General features: G+C 49.2%; 1 protein-coding gene across 1 annotated transcript in view; it reads right to left on the reverse strand.

The window, feature by feature from the left end:
* GLDN (gliomedin) overlaps positions 1-16,502 on the reverse strand; it is a 62,975-nt gene that overhangs the window by 24,257 nt on the left and 22,216 nt on the right. The window contains exons 2-4 of the mRNA XM_080672801.1: positions 10,463-10,514; positions 1,382-1,399; positions 910-1,017 (exon numbers count right to left, since the gene is read on the reverse strand). Of these exons, the coding sequence (XP_080528927.1) occupies positions 910-1,017; positions 1,382-1,399; positions 10,463-10,514 (178 nt within the window). The remainder of the gene's footprint in view (positions 1-909; positions 1,018-1,381; positions 1,400-10,462; positions 10,515-16,502) is intronic.

Consider the following 16,502-nt stretch of genomic DNA (forward strand, 5'->3'; position numbering starts at 1 on the left):
GCCACGTGAGCGGGAGTAGCAGAGCCCCGAAGTTGGAAATAAACTAGAGGGTGTGATGGAGCCTCCACCGGCCCAGAGGCTGAGAGCCAGGCCTCCTGAGCAGCCCTGCCCCTGGCACTCGAGCTTCCACATGCCACATGACAGCTTTCTTCAGTGAATCTGCCTAGCAGGCCTTTCCCCGGCCCCCCAGAATTGGTACTCAGAGCCCCTCAGAACCCGCCTGCCCACCCCCTGCCTCCTGCCAGGCCCCGCAGGAGCCCTGCCTTTCACTGACCCCTGGACATACCTGACACCTCGGTGCTTCGGGCCTCGGCTCGGGTGATGGCAGCACTGCTGCTCACAGGGGCACAGGCAGTCTCTCGGAGAGGCCACCACCTCTCTGCAACCACCCTGTGGCCCCTGGACAGGAGGCCCTGACAGCTGGGACCCCACAACCCGAGTGCAGGCTCAGGGAGGCTGGGATGCCACTAGTCCGTTCAAATCATTCCAGCTGTTCCTCTACTAGGAAAACTCAGAGGCTGACATCACACAACTGATTTTCAATCAAACACAACGTTTCTAGGCAGAAGAAGGCAGTGAGAGGGCAAGGCAGGAACTGACCCTGGAAAGGCTTGGGGCGTGACACATGCAGCCAGCACACAGCCCATGGCGTGCCCCGCCCTGGGCTCCGGCTCCCGCCCCTTCCATCTGTCAGTCTGCATCAGAGCAAGCAGTTCCCAGGGAGATAAACTATTGTCAGTACCAACAAGAATGCCCTTGGCCCCCCAAACACAGCAACTTCCAGGCAAGAGTCGAACCAGCCTTGCCTGCAAAGATACAACACTTTCTAGCCACTGCACACATATTAGCCCATTCAAAATGCAGTAACAGAAATGAACGAGGTAAATAATGAAAGAGTTGCCAAAATACCAATTTTTCCTCTTTTTCCATTTGCTCCTTTTTCGCCCTTTGGGCCCTGGGGACCAGGCTGTCCATCCGACCCATTGTGTCCTGGTAGCCCACCAACTCCTGGCGGTCCTGCATCAAACACGGGAAACAAACATTAAAAACATCTCTTCACTGAAGTTCAGGTCATTCCCTGTAGCCAGTGAAACTGGGCAGCATCAACACCTTTCCAAGATCCTTCCCACTTCTTCCCTTCCTTTGCCTCCTTTGCTACCCTGGCCTGGAGCAGGGACAGGTGGGGGATGGTGAAGGCAGGTTCTCAAGTGGGAGGGGCAGAAGAGTTCAAGATTGGGGCAGAGAGAAGCGGGGACACAGTGATAGTCGGGGTTGGCTCTAGAATCTTCCCCTTTCCCCACCTTAGTCCCTCTGAGTGATCCTGGGGAGTTAGCCACCCATATTCCCCCCCTATGAACTAGGATAAGCCATGGGCTCTTACCTGGTGGGCCAGGTGGTCCTAGAATAGGAAAAGAAATTTAAATGGTGAACTATAGGTGGAAGAAAACAAAGCCAGCTCCACACCCCAAAATTATTTCCCCCCTCTTAGAATGTACTGGCGAGGAACCACCCCATTCCTTTTACTTAGAATTCAGTATATTTACCCAAAAGATTCTTAAGATCAAGTCAGCACAGACACATTTGCCAACCAAAACCACTTCTGTTTAAGTTTCAGTGGACCAAGAATAATTGTATTGATTCAGAAATCAGTCATCTCTCAAGCAATCAACTTAATTCAGTGAGGTTGGGTGACAATATAGGTAGGCACTACAGCCCTGGCACAGGTAAGTGCTGGCACTGCAGGACTGAGGTCTGGCTGTCACGAGAGCAGTCCCAAGTGCTCCCAGCCAGCCAGTGTGTCTCCGCTAGGCCACTGAGGGGGGCTGAGAGCAGAAGCTGATTCACCTTCCAGGTCTCTATTTTGTTGCACGAAATAGCCCAGGACGAATTGAGGGCCCAGATCAGGTAGCAAATAGTTTCCTTAGTGTGTAATTACCCAGAAAATCTAAGGGTGTTCAGATGGATCATTTACACATAATCTAACAAAAGAATTTTGCATTCCCAAATAGGAGAGTCTTCTCATCAGTTATTCTATGTGAGCACTCAGACAAGCTAGTGAGGCTGTAGCAGGAGCAGCTGAGGTCCTTCCGTTCTCTAGGCTGCATGTGATCACCAGTACTACAGGGAAAATGTCGTCCATAAATCCAAGCTGTGACCTTTCAGAAAGGTCACCATTTACTAAGCACCTACTATGTGCACCAAAATTCACTAAGCAGCAGCAAGGTTGGCCCCTGTGTCTATTGTGTTGACAACCTACCAGGGGAAGGTAGATACTTTGCAATCACAATGAAATGTGAGGGAGCTGCAGAGAAGCAAAACCCCAAAAGGGTGCTGGGGTAGCCTGGGCACACAACTGTCTGAGAGGCCTCCAGAGAGGGTGAGCCTGGAGCTGGGGCACCGAAGAAACAATGGGCCTGGGATGGCTGCAGGGGTGAGGGCTGGACATCCCATGAAGGAGCAAAAGTACAGAGGTGGGAATTTGCATGACTCAAGGTGAGAAAGGAAGGAGATAGATCAAGCTGGTATGTGAAGATGAGGCTGATGTGGGGCAGCAGCACTTGAGTGCCAAGCAGAGAGGTGTGGACAGTATCTGTGAGGCAGTGGGGAGCTACAGTAGGTTATTAAGCAGGGGAGAGGGGTGATACCATGAAGTCAGTGCATTTGAGATCTCCCCTATAGATGGAAGTTGAAGAGAACTTGGGAATAAGATGAGAGAGAGAAAGAAAGAGGGAAAAGAAAAGGATGGAGAGAAAATACCCAGAAAGTCTTTGTAGTTAAAATTAGGGGTGAGGTTATGGATAAATGTGGTTGGTGACTGTAGAGTTGTGGAGAAAGCTAGACATTCCAGAGGTATTTCAGTAGAATGAGCAAGGTTCCGTGTGAGGCCAAAAAAGGCCTAGGATATTAATGGAGAGAGGCTATTTTACATACATGGGGACTCATGGAAGAACACGTGTTTGAAGGTATGCTTTCAATACATATAGTCCTACCTCGGGCCAAAACAATTTGCTGAAAATGGCACCACATTTTTAGGATTAGTGTAGCCTGTGCTACATGACTTTGCCACAAGATGGCACGCGCGCACACACACACACACACACACACACACACACACACACACTAGATAGTTGACAGAGGTCCAAAGAAATCAATCAATCAAATTCCCGACTGCAGATGGAGCCAAATTCAGATGTGCAGATTGGTAAGGGGTGGGTGGGGGAAGGAGGTAAACAAGTAAGACCAATCCTATATAATAAAAGAGTAATATGCAAATTAACCATCACTCCGCTACACCCACAAGCCATGCCCACAAGCCACGCCCATCAGCCAATCAGGAGCGAATATGCAAATAAACCCAACCAAGATGGCTACGGCCACAGAGAGCAGGAGGGAGGCTTGGGTTTCCCCGGCAATGGAGGAAGCCAAGCTTTCCACACACCCTGGCCGGCCCAGGCCTCCGCTTAAGGCTACAAAGTTTCAATGATAGAAGATACATAAATCCAAACAGAAATGGCAGCAGCCACAGAGCTGGAAAGAGCAGGAGGCTAGGGTTGCCCACGGCGATGGAGGAAGCCAAGCTTTCCACACACCCTGGCCAGCCCAGGCCTCCGCTTAAGGCTACAAAGTTTCAATTATAGAAGATACATAAATCCCCCCAAAAAATGGCTGCCGCCATGGAGCAAGCAGAAGGCTTGGCTCCGCTCCAGGCTACAAAGTTTCAATTGTAGAAGATAAATAAACTCCAGATACCAGGGCCTCCGCTTGGGTCACCAGGGGGAGTGGCCAGCCTGCAAACCACCACAGGCCCCTCACCCAGGCCACCTCACGACCCAAGGGAACCCCCACCCTGATCTGGGACACCCTTCAGGGCAAACCAGCTGGCCCCCACCCGTGCACCAGGCCTCTATCCTATCTAATAAAAGAGTAATATGGAGATTGACCATCACTCCAACACACAAGATGGCTGCCCCCATGTGGTCAAAGATCCTGCCCCCATGTGGACACAAGATGGCCACCACAAGGTGGCCAGCAAGGGAGGGCAGTTGGGAGGGACCAGGCCTGCAAGGGAGGGCAGTTGGGGGCGATCAGGCCAGCAGGGGAGGGAAGTTGGGGGCGACCAGGCCTGCAGGGAAAGGCAGTTGGGAGGGACCCAGGCCTGCAGGGAAGAGCAGTTGGGGGGGACCAGGCCTGCAGGGGAGGGCAGTTAGGGGTGACCAGGCCTGCAGGGGAGGGCAGTTGGGGGGGACCAGGCCTGCAGGGGAGGGCAGTTAGGGGTGACCAGGCCTGCAGGGAAGGGCAGTTGGGGGGGAGGGCCCAGGCCTGCAGGGGAGGGCAGTTAGGGGTGACTGGGCCTGCAGGGGAGGGCAGTTAGGGGCAAACAGGCTGGCAGGGGAGCAGTTAGGCATCAATCAGGCTGGCAGGGGAGTAGTAAGGGGGTGATCAGGCTGGCAGGCAGAAGCGGTTAGGGGCAATCAGGAAGGCAGGCAGGTGAGCAGTTGGGAGCCAGCAGTCCTGGATTGTGAGAGGCATGTCCGAGTGCCCGTTTAGGCCAGATACCACCGGGATCGGGCCTAAACGGGCAGTCGGACATCCCTTGAGGGGTCCCAGATTAGAGAGGGTGCAGGCTGGGCTGAGGGACACCCCTCTCCCCCATGCACGAATTTCGTGCACTGGGCCTCTAGTTGTATATAATAGGCTTCAAAGTTCCCAGGACAGTCATACCATTTCCAGGTAGTGGGACTACTGGAGAGAGGTCCTAGCTGGAACTATATGTTTAGGACACATTAGCCATGGCCAAGGGTGTCACTAGAGTGAAGTGCTTAGATTAGGGTTTCCTGACAAAAGATCCATGGACACCCTATGGCTACAGTTCTTAGTCATTTGAGTCCACAGAATTGCCTGGAATGCTTGTTACAATGCAGCGACCTGGGTCCCATCTGGAGATTCTAATCCAGTTTGGGTGTAGAGGCCCAGGAACCTGAATTTTACCGAGCATGACAGGTGACTGAGATGCAGATGGTCCTGGGTCTCCTCCCTCCACCCCACACCTGATGTGAACATTTTCTTGGGAAAGAATCAATCATTATCAGCAGATCCTTGAAGGGGTCCCTGATCCTAGAAAGGTTGAGAGCTATTCGTTTTGAGGAAGAGTAAAAATTAGGGCCAGCCTAATTTTGGGGTGCAGAGGGATGGGGGACACACCCTATATGTGGGGAGGCAAGTGACAGAAAAGGCACCAGGAAAGAAGACGTAGGGGGCCATCCAGCAGGGCCCCTGCCCTGAAGCTGCTGGAGAGGAGAGAGAGCGCAGAAGCAGAGAGCTCCAGTGATGGCAAGCCCCTGCCACAGTCTTCTCAGGACGCCAAGTCAGCTAGCTGCCAGGGCTCCGTACACCTGGGAGCAGCCCCAAATATGCGGCATTATAATCATGTCAAACGTCACATTATTTATATGTGCCAAATGGCATTTAGAATACTGTTTCTCAGGATGTTTTCTCAGCTCCTGACCTTTCTCCTCTGAGTTCCAGACCCTCTAGGAATACCTGTGGACAGCGGCCTTCCTGTGAATCCTGCATAGGCTGGTCCCCTGGGCCTGCCACCTCAGAAGGGGCCCTGTGCTTGGGAATAATGCGCGGTGGTAGCCATCTAGAAATTCTAACTTTATCTTTGAATCTGTGGTTTGTAAATGAAGTCTGAGGGGACGGTGATGCATGTTCCAGGGACTTGGGGCCTCGGTTCGGTTCGAATGTGGTGCTGCTTCCCTGGCCTCTCTGCATCCCCAGGACCGGTTTCCTGCCTGCTCCCTGCCCTGGTGTGGTGTGTTCGCCCCACTCTCCGCCCCAGCCCCCAGCAGCGACTGTTGCTGCCTTCCATCCCAGTGGGGCCCTGGGCATGAGTCAGGGGAGGCTGAGCCACAGGGTGGGCCCCTGTGCCTGTGAGTCTGTCTCACTAGGTGCGTACCCATGCCTCAGGGGGTCCGACATCAAGTAGCAAACAACAAATGCCCCACCACAGCAGGTTGCATGTGAGACGCTGCCAGAGAGGAGGAGCCTTTTCCTGCCTTTGAACAACGGCCCCTGCATTTTCATTCTGCGCTGGGCCCTGCAGTGACGCCGCTGCTCTACCATCCCCACCTGCACTCCCAGGCAGAGTGGATTCGAACTGGCCAGATGCTTGATAGGAGCTGAGCCACTTAGATTCTTTTTCTCCTTAAAACCAAAAACTGACCCACAGTGAGCCCAGTTTGTAAACCAGAGGCTGTGAATGGCCATGCACAGTAAATAAAAATGTCCATTGTCAGAGAGAAAAGAAGGCAGTGGAGAGAAGCAGAGGTGAGAGAGGAGCTGTGTGGGTTCCCGGTCCCACCCTTCTGGGGCCTGGCTGCCATCCCGTCCTCCAGGCTCTCTGCAAGTTACCCTCGTGGGAAGCCAGCTTTGTGCTCACCGAGCTCAGGGTCACTGTTGTCTTCCCAGACCCACAGAGACCACATTTCTCAGCCTTCCTGGGGTGAGGCTGGGGCCATGTGAATGGTGGGGTTCTGGCTGGTGGGACCCATAGGGTGCAGGTGGTGAGATACTTCCAGGCCTGGCCTACTAGAGGACCAAAGGTGTCCCAGGGGGAAACCAAGGTGCCTGGCGCTGAAATGATGGAGCCACAGAATGGCAGCAGCTTGGATCCCCGAGTCACCAGAACTACCCTGAGTCAGCTGAACCTTGCTGGACTTTGTGGACTGAGAAATAAGCTAAGCCACTGAGATTTTACAATTTGCTACAAGAACATGGGCAAACACATCAATTTGTAACCAGCACTCGTTTCCCCTCAAATATGCTCTAGTGGGGTCCTGCTACTAAAAACTAAAGAATCTTAATTGCAAAAGGAAATACGGGCACCACAGTTATGGGCAATGAATGATAAGGAAGTATACGGCTCAGTTCCTGTCTTCAAGGGCGGGCACTGGCTAAAGCTACGGGCCTCTGGAGAGCCCGCCCACCTGGCTTCTCCCTCCAAGGTCCTTCCAAATCACAGTGGAAGGTGCCCGTCTCTAATTTCCCTCTAGTAGCCTCTCCTTCCACCCTGGGACGGTGTCAGAACAGGTGTTGCACGACCCAAGGCACCTGCTTAGCACAGCAATGACCAAGGAAGTGGCTGCACATTTCCCAAAGTCTGGCTGATAAAGGGAAACAAGAAGCAAAAAACAACAACCCTCAAATGGAAACATTTGAGAAAGTGAGGTCTGGTTCTCCTCCTGCTTTCGGAAGAGCCAGTGGAAGATGCAGCTTCATAATCCGGGTGCTGCCAGGCCTGGAGAACATCCGCGAGCTGAGGTCTGGAGTCCTGATCCTTTCTCACTCTTACCCCAGCAAGGACCACCCCCCTCCCCCGGGGCTCAGGATTCATGCCAGCCACAACTTCAGGGCCAGACGGGAGCCCTGCCAAAGGAGGTGTGGTCTCCCTTCCCTCCCGGAGTCACGCATGCATGGTTCTCCTGAAGGGTGGCCTGAGCAGGCCCACGCTCTCACCTGGCTCGGCTGTCTGCTCAGGGAGGCCAGCGGAAGGAGACATGATCCACTGCACTGGCTAGGAATGGCCTGTCCTCCATTTAGCAAGGGCTGCGCTGGCTGCAGCTGTGAGGCCTCAGCTCCCACTCTGAGTGCTGGTACACCTTCTGCAGCCACCCGCCACCGGCTCCTGGGCCAGTGCTGAGCCACCTGACATGGAAAGGTATCTTTCCTCACATGCCCCCATTAAACTGCGGCTTTGTATTCTAGAATTGTACACTTGAAACCTATACGATTTTATTAACCAATGTCACCCCAATACATTCGATAAAAAGAAAGAAAAATAAACTGCAGCTTTGGTCCAATCCCATCTATTTGGTGCATTTCAACTTTAAACTATGGCAACCTTAATAAATTAGCATAGGGATGGCAAATGGGTTTTATTTCAGGTGCCTATTCTAACCAATTAGCAGCTTTCCGGAGCACCAGAACGGAACGATAGGAGGCCATGCTCAGAGTAGCTGTGATCCGTTACTGATGTATGCCTGGACATAGGATACGGAGTGGTGACAAGTGTCATCACTGGGTTGGAGTCACTGGCTGTGAGGAGAATGAACACTGGATTCGAAGCGTGTCTGTGCATCTGTTCTAACAAGCAGTTCAGCAATGTGACGGCTTAGAGATTTTTCCAACGAGACCCTATGGGGAGACCGCTGGACGTGAAGAATAACCCAAGAACCCGCCTTCTTTAAGTCCCCTGTTCTCCCAGAAGAGATGCTTCTGGGGTTCCAAGGAAATCTGGGTGCAAGGGTAAGATGCAGCCTGAAAAGCCCATGTTATTTGACACACTCGGCACCAGCAAAGCCCCTACTACTGTAGCTACTGAATTGCCTTCATCTTCACCTGAGATGTCCAGGCTGCACAAAACCCAGCACCTGTCCTTGTCCCCATACCAACCTCAGCTGAGCCCAGGACAAGGAACAGGAGAGCGGTCCATGGTCACAGCGGATGAGGCCCACCTCACAAGTGCCTGCTTTATCAAAGATGAGCCCAGTGTAAAGCTAGATCTTGTTCCCGGGCTGTGAGCCCAGGGTCTGCCTGCCCACATCTCCCCGGGGCACCAAGGCTCTCTCCCCTCCCCCTCAAGTTGCCAATTCAGTCCTGTGTCCTGTGTCCTTCCCACCTCCAACCCAGGCAGCCTGGCCTCTGCCAAGGCACCACCTCACGTTGTAACTTGTACCTTTTACACCAAAGTTTTAATAGACGAGCTTTCTGTGTAAAAGGAGGCCCAATTTCAAGCGGGTGTGAAAGGGAAGGTGTGGCCTTCGAAAAGCATTTTGAGGTGCCAAAGAACCTCCCGCACCACTCCCGTAGGGATGTACAGATGTGCTCTCCCGCCGCGTCAATCTCCCCTAAGTGGTCTCAATAGCCCCTCACACATTCACTGAACAGTATGGCCCTCCTGTCACTATAAAAATAAGAAAGAAAGGCTTTTCCTGTGCCTCTCGACAGGGCTTTTGTGCCTGTAATTCCATCCATCCAAGCATTTCCCCAGCGCTCATTACGGTCACACAAGGGAACTCTGAAAAGGGACTTCCGGAGAGGGAAGAAGATACTTAAGCCACAAGAGCTTCAGAATAAAGGACCAAGCTGTTCTGAAGATATTTAACTTTCTGTGAGGGCTGAAATGTGACTTGAGTAATTCAATTAGCATTTCCCAAGAAGCCACAGGATTACAGCTTTTCTCTCTGAGGGCAAACCAAGCAAATGAGAGTCAGACTGGACTGGGGTTCCTCGGGGAAGTGTCTTTCTTAGCAGCCCAACCTCCCCCCCCCCCCCATTTAATACTCACAGAAACCCCAGGTCATTCGACAAACTCCCAGTGAGCGCCTCCTGCACACAGGTAACGTGGGTACTGGGGAGAATACTGCCGAAAAGGGTGAGGTTTCTTACTCCTCAGTAGACACAGCGCAGCCCTGGGCGCAAGTGAAGGGTGAATGGGATCTTTCCAGAGCCTGGGCCATGGTCTGAGGGGCCCAGCAAAGCTTCAGAGCGCTACAAGTCTTGGTTATACTGTAAGGTCCATGGGAGCATGCATTTAGTCCATAACAGACTTTAATGCGAAAAGGATTCTTCCTGTTTCCTCAGAGTGTAGTGTATTCCCTTTGGAAATGCAATGTCTGAAATCAGGCTCTATGGCCCATCCTGGGGTGGGGTTGTGCATGTATTCCTTGCTCCCAGCTTCTGAAGGCAGGAGGTAGGCACCCCTCCCGCTCAGGTGAGATGCAAGACTCTGTCTGACTCAGGTGTAGATAAGCATAACAAAACCACTCTCCTCCTCCTCTGCCCCATCCATCAGCCACTCCTTGTCGCAAGGCTTGCTCTGCCCAGAGGTTCATTCCCTCTCCTGTCTATTCATCCTTGAATCACTGAGTGCAGGGGGTCAGCATGTGACCCTGCCAGTCACACCCAGCACACGGTAGGCACCACACAGACCACACTTCAGAAAAAGTGCTTTCTCGACTAATTAGCAGTTTGCTTCTAGAGCTTCCCATGCATGCTATATGTATCATATGTGTATGATGTAGGGAAATAATGATTTCTGGTAAGAGAACATTATTCTCTGGTAAGAGAACTCTACCACTTAGCGAGGTCTTTTTATTTCTCGTCCTTTTAAAAAACTAACGGGAACAGGAAAACATCCATGGCTCTGGTTCAAAATACCACACGTTTCTAATTACCCGAGACCTCATTATTTTTCATGGCTATATTTCTATGGCAATACTGAAAATATTATTTTTCATAATTATGTGACAATTGATTTTCACGCCATTAAAAACATCTGCTAAAAGCAAACCAACATGTATTTTTATAACCTACAGTGTTACTAGGTGCTCCCTCCTCCCGCCCCTTGGCTAGCACGCCTGTGCGCCGTGGCAGCTGGGGGTGAGCGCGGTCGGCCTACCTGTCAGGCAGATGCCCTTGGTGCTGTTGCACAGGTCCACCATCACACGGATCTGCGGGGGGAGAGAGGCTGTGATTAGTGGCAGCACAGCAGGCAGGGGGCCATGAGCTTGCCCTTTATTCACACAAGAAGAAAGCAATTATAAAAATACACTTTGGGAGAATATATAGATGTCCAAAGAAAAGTTAACCTAAGACACAAAAGAAATCTTTTTTTTTTTAAAATATATTTTATTGATTTGTTACAGAGAGGAAGGGAGAGAGATAGAGAGTTAGAAACATCAATGAGAGAGAAACATCGATCAGCTGCCTCCTGCACACACCCTACTGGGGACGTGCCCGCAACCAAGGTACATGCCCTTGACCGGAATCGAACCTGGGACCTTTCAGTCCGCAGGCTGACGCTCTATCCACTGAGCCAGACCGGTTTCGGCCACAAAAGAAATCTTTAAAAGATCTGAAGATATTTGATATTGGAAGCTCATCTATCAACGATGTCAATAGAATTTTCTTAATTTCTATTGGAGAGACAGAGGATGGTGAAGGAATTGTCAAATTCAATTTTCAAGGCTATACTAAGCCGGCCCCCCAGCCTCTAAAGGTCTCAATCTGCGGGCCTGAATACAGAGGGTCGACAGGCTCAGTGGTTAGGAGCAAGCACTTATAAGCTGGGTGAGCAGGGACACTTTTGTTTTCTCTGAAAATGTAAACAATATAAGCCCCAGAGGGTAGTTATCTCAGGCCATGTGGATGCTGCCTACTCACCACCGGATGGCACCTGGTGTTGGGGGGGGCCATTGCAGCGAGGTGTTAGCCTGATGTCTGGGTCTCCCACACCCACTGTGCAGCCCCTTCCCTCGTCCATTCTCCACACTGCTCCTAATGAACTTCACAAAAACCCAATCTGATGGGGTCCATCCTGATTCAAACAGGTCTGTGGTTCCTTGCTGCTCTAAAGATAGAGCAAAACTGCTCCTTCTGTGGACTCACCACATGCTGCTCCCCCTCCCTTTTTGTCTGTCCTCCAGTTACACTCTGCCTCGGTTTGCTTGTCTGTAAAATGGGGAGAGCATTAGTGCTTACTTCTTAGGACTGTTGTGAAGACTAAATAAAAGTGTTATGTGTGAAGTTCTTAGAACAGAGCCTAGCATGTAGGAAGCATGCACAAAAGTGTTTTCCATTTCACAAAGGCAGCAGAACATGTGGAGAGAAGCATGGATTCTAAAGTCAAACTGCCTGTGTTCAAAGCACGACTTTGCCATTCATACCAGTGTGACTTTAGACAAGTTACTTAACCTCTCTGTGCTTCAGTGTCTTTGTCTGTACATAAAGCTCACAGCACCTACCTTATTGCATGGCTACATGGATTAAATGAACAAATACATGCAACTCATTTAGAACAGACCCAGCACATGACAAGCTCACTCTGTTTATACTGTTGTTTTGACGATTCATTGAATGTACTAAGAACTCAGTTAATTTATCATCCAAGAATTTTCAATATCTAGATACAGCATTTTTTTTAGATCCAAATCATGTGGCTTTTCAAGCTGTGGGGAGAAAACTTATTAGTTAAGAAATAAAGTTGACACAGCTGGATAGACATTCCATGAGAAAATAGAAGCTGAATCCCTACTTCACTCCTTACATTAAATAAGTTAATTAAATGATACTGATCAAAAATTTTAAAGTAAAAAAGAAACTAGTAAAGTTACTAGAGGAAACATAGGGAAAATATTTATAATAGCATTAGAAGAGGAAAGACTTTTCTAAGAACGAAACAACCCCCATACTACATATAGAGATTGAATTGATACATTTGACTACGTAATACTTAAAAATTTTACCAGAGGTAAAACACTACAAGCAATAACAAAGGAGAAACACAAACCTAGAAAAACACTTGCAAAGGGCTTGTGTATAAAGAGCTGTTTCAAAGAAGCACATAAAGGAACAAGAACCCAAAAGAAAATGGGCAATGGACCCAAACGTGAAGTTCAGAAAAAGTAAAGAGCTTCATCTTCACTTAGAGCTAAAGAAATAAATCCAAGCGACGGAATTCTGTTTTTGCCTTTTGGGTTTGTAAGTAAAGACTAAGGATCACATGTCGCAGGCTTGTTAGGAAAGCAGCGCTCTCATGTCCTGTTCACGGAAGTGTAAAGGGATACTCTGCCTCTTTGGAGGGATTTGGGCAATAGCTACCAAAATTTACATGAGTCTACCTTTTGATCCCTCCATATACTCTGGGATTTACTCTACAGATGCACACATACAGTATATGTGTGAGAAGACGTAAGCATAAAGATGGTTGGTGCAGAAATGTGAGCAAGAGCAGAGACTGTAAACAACCTAAATATTTATCAGCGAGCTCTGGTTAAAGTGTAGCATAGCTGCACAAAGAAATACTGCGGGGGTGGGGGGTGGAGAATTTCATTCCGTAAGGCTGATATTGTGAGCTCTCCAAGATAAATAAAAAATGCAAAGTACTGAGCAGCATATGTAATGTACTTCCATTTACATAAAAAAGCGATGTAGCCCTGGCCAGGTAGTTCAGTTGGTTGGAGAGTTGTCCTGTACATCAAAAGGTTGTGGGTTTGATTCCCAGTCAGGGCACAGACCTAGGTTGTGGGTTCGATTCCCAGTTACACTCATACAGGAGGCAACCGATCAATATTTCTCTCTCACATTGATGTTTTTTTCTCTCTCTCTCTCTCTCAAAACCAATAAGCACACATCCTTGGGTGACATGTGCTCTGTTAGTCTTTTTATTTCTATATGCTTCCTGCTCCTTGCCGCTTTCAAGATTCTCTCTTTATCTTTGGCTTTCCAGGCTATTTCTGGAGAGAAATATAGAAACCTTAAGTGAGGAGGAGGGAGGGCCAGGTGGGAGGGAGCTGTCCTGAGCATGACACACCCTGTTGTTTTATTCAAAATCTTCACTTTTTCAATTAAACTTTTTAGAAAGAACATGTTTTGATTTGAGGGGGAAATTGTTTTGTCTTCCATCTAGGTTTATTCTGTTTGCTAGGAGGTCCAGGGGAAAACTCAGTCTGCGTTAACTTTTTGTAGTCTGTCAACAGTATTTATTGACTGCCTTAGAAATCTACTGTGAAATATATCACACACATCACAGATGTATAGAATGTGCAAGAACAATTTAAAGATGAGCAATAAAAGAAATGCGTACATACTGCCCCCACCTTAAGGACTGGGAACATGCAGGTGCCCCTGCACAGAACACACCCTCCCACTCCAACAACTCCAGCTGAAGCAGAGTGGGCCCTGCTACTTTCCCTTTCATACAGATAAGAACACAGAGGCTCAGAGAGGTCGCCTCATTTACTCAAGGTCACACGCTGGCTCACAGAAGAGCTGGGCTCAGCTCCCGGTCTACACTTTTTATTATGGCTCTGATGATTATCTCAAAGGAACCAGACAGAAAAAATTTTGATTCATTGTTTTTAGTCATTTTCATAAATGAATGTAATCAGCTGCACCACTGACAAAATTTATTATAAAAAATGTATAATTGCCCATTGAGAAGAACATTAAAGACTTTACAATGCTTCATTTGTTGCCTGGGGGATTACAGCAGAAGGAGAGGTGTCAGACAATGGAAAATCAATAGGGAAAATTAGTCTTTCTCTTTTATACTCATACAGGTCTGGTGTAGGCCCAGGTTCTGTTAAAAAAGAAAAAAAAAAAAAGATGAAGATTTCATTTCCTGACCTTTTGACTTCATTTATATGATGAATGTCAATTTAGATATTTACCAGGAAATTGTGTTACTCTTCACAGGAGAATATTACTTGGGAATATTCTTTTAACAATTGTGGGCTGTATAAGAGTGTATCAAGGGGAAACATAGGTATGAAGAGGTGAATGCATAAAAGTCAGAAACATTTATTTTCCTGATAATAGTGATTAAGAATTGGGATGAAAAGAAGAAAATCCAAATTGAAAGTTACAAAATCTGCATTGTCAAATTAAGGAGTCACAGTTGGCATAGAGGGCTTCCTGAATCTTGATTTAGGATTGGAGAATGGGGCAAGCTGGGAGAGGCTTTAGACTCATTGTCTGGGGGTGTTGGCATGATCCATTTGTAAGGTGGCCCTGCTGGGAGGCCATCCCCCTCCCCCACACAAGTCACATTGGCCATTCCCATGGGACGGTCTTTGCCGTGCCCAATATGCTGTGCCCACATCTTTACTGAGGCCTCAGTTAAAATAAATGCCAGTTCGCCAGGAGGCTTTCCCTGACACCCCAACTGAAAGTAGCCCCATCAGCTCACCCGACTTTTCTCTTTGTGGCACTTACCATTATCCCATATTGTCCTGCCTATGTATACATTCATTTATTACCTATCCCTGCTCTCCAAAGAATGGAAGCCTTCAGAGAGCAGGAGAACTTTTGTCTGTATCCCCTGTGCAGAGAACAGTGCCTGATTCCAGGCCTAGAACTTCATGGGGCAGACAGGGTTCAAGTCAGAAAGCACATCAGTGGTCTCCCAGGGAGAGCTTACCTTGAGAGGAGGCGATGACCAGTTGTAACCTGGGTTTCTGATATGAGAATCCGACAGTGTTGGGAAGAGGGTGGGTGAGGCAGAGGAACGGTCCATAGCTCTGGTGGGAAGCCCTCCCAACCCAGCTACATGAGCTTGGAGGACACATTCTATGGGAACAACAGCTGCCCCCTGAGTGCAACAGAAAGAACAGCACCCCCGAGAGCTCAGGCTTAGCGCACCCTTGGTCAGCATGTCACGGAGGAGCTGGCATTGTCTCCTCGGAAGGAAGGCTGTGGCGGGTAAGAGTCATCCTCCCAATGAAAAGGTCAATGCAGCAGTGGACAAGGACACGCCAAACTGTAGGGGACTTGTCAGCATCGACAACGCATGCTAGTGATGGGAGAAAAGAGCCAGAATGGGTCCTGCCAATGGCCTGGCCAGACCTTCCTGATTCCTCGCTGAACATAGAACTCCTCTCCCTGGATTAGTAGCGCTCATGGGATTCATGGACAATTCACAGGAGGAAGGGGCCCCCAGAGAAAAATAATGGACTTCCTGCTAATCTGGCATCAGATGGCATGAGCTGACTTTAAATCTAACTAAAAAGACATTGGACATAATTTGACAGTTTCTATTAGAAAGAAAATGCTATGAATTAGGAATTTCCTTTGTAGGAAGAGTATATGAAGATATCTGGACAAGAATGCTCATGGCAACATCCTATATAATAAAGAGGTAATATGCAAATTGACCCTCATGCCCTTGCACAAGATGGCCACCCCCATGTGGTCAAAGATGGCCACCACAAGATGGCTGGCAGGGGAAGGTAGTTGTGGGCGATCAGGCTAGCAGGGGAGGGCAGTTGGGGGGGACCAGGACAGCAGGGGAGGGCAGTTGGGGGGGACCAGGCCAGCAGGGGAGGGCAGTTGGGGGGAACCAGGCCAGTAGGGGAGGGCAGTTGGGGGTGATTGGGCCGGCCGGGGAAGGCAGTTGCAGGTGATTGGGCCAGCAGGGGAGCAGCTAGGCATCGATCAGGCTGGCAGGGGAGTGTTTAGGGGGTTATCAGGCTGGCAGGCAGGCGAGCAGTTGGGAGCCAGCAGAACCAGATTGTGAGAGGGATGTCTAACTGCCAGTTTAGGCCCGATCCCACTGAGATTTTTTTCTCTTGGAAACTGAGACTAAGGATACAAAGAAGATTTTTGCTTCTTAGTTTATATAGTTTTAACAGATGGGTTAGGGTTTTACTTTGGTAATTTTTCCTTTGTGGTGTTTTGAGTAATTCAGAGCGACAGCATTATGTGAATCTAATGACCCAGCTTTCAATAAAAAGATGAGTAATAAAACAAATGCGTACATTTTGGGAACCCACATATCTTGCCTTCACAATTACCCCCATCACTCATAAAACCTCTTGGTAACAGGCTGGTTGCCCTCTAGAACTTCCTTCCTGTAGCATTTTACTCTCAGAACTGATTCATGAGAAAGTTGGACATCTGCCCAAAGGGTCCCAGATTGGAGAGGGTGCAGGCTGGGCTGA

Source organism: Plecotus auritus (assembly GCF_963455305.1).
Source record: "Plecotus auritus genome assembly, chromosome: 1".
NCBI lineage: Eukaryota > Metazoa > Chordata > Mammalia > Chiroptera > Vespertilionidae > Plecotus > Plecotus auritus.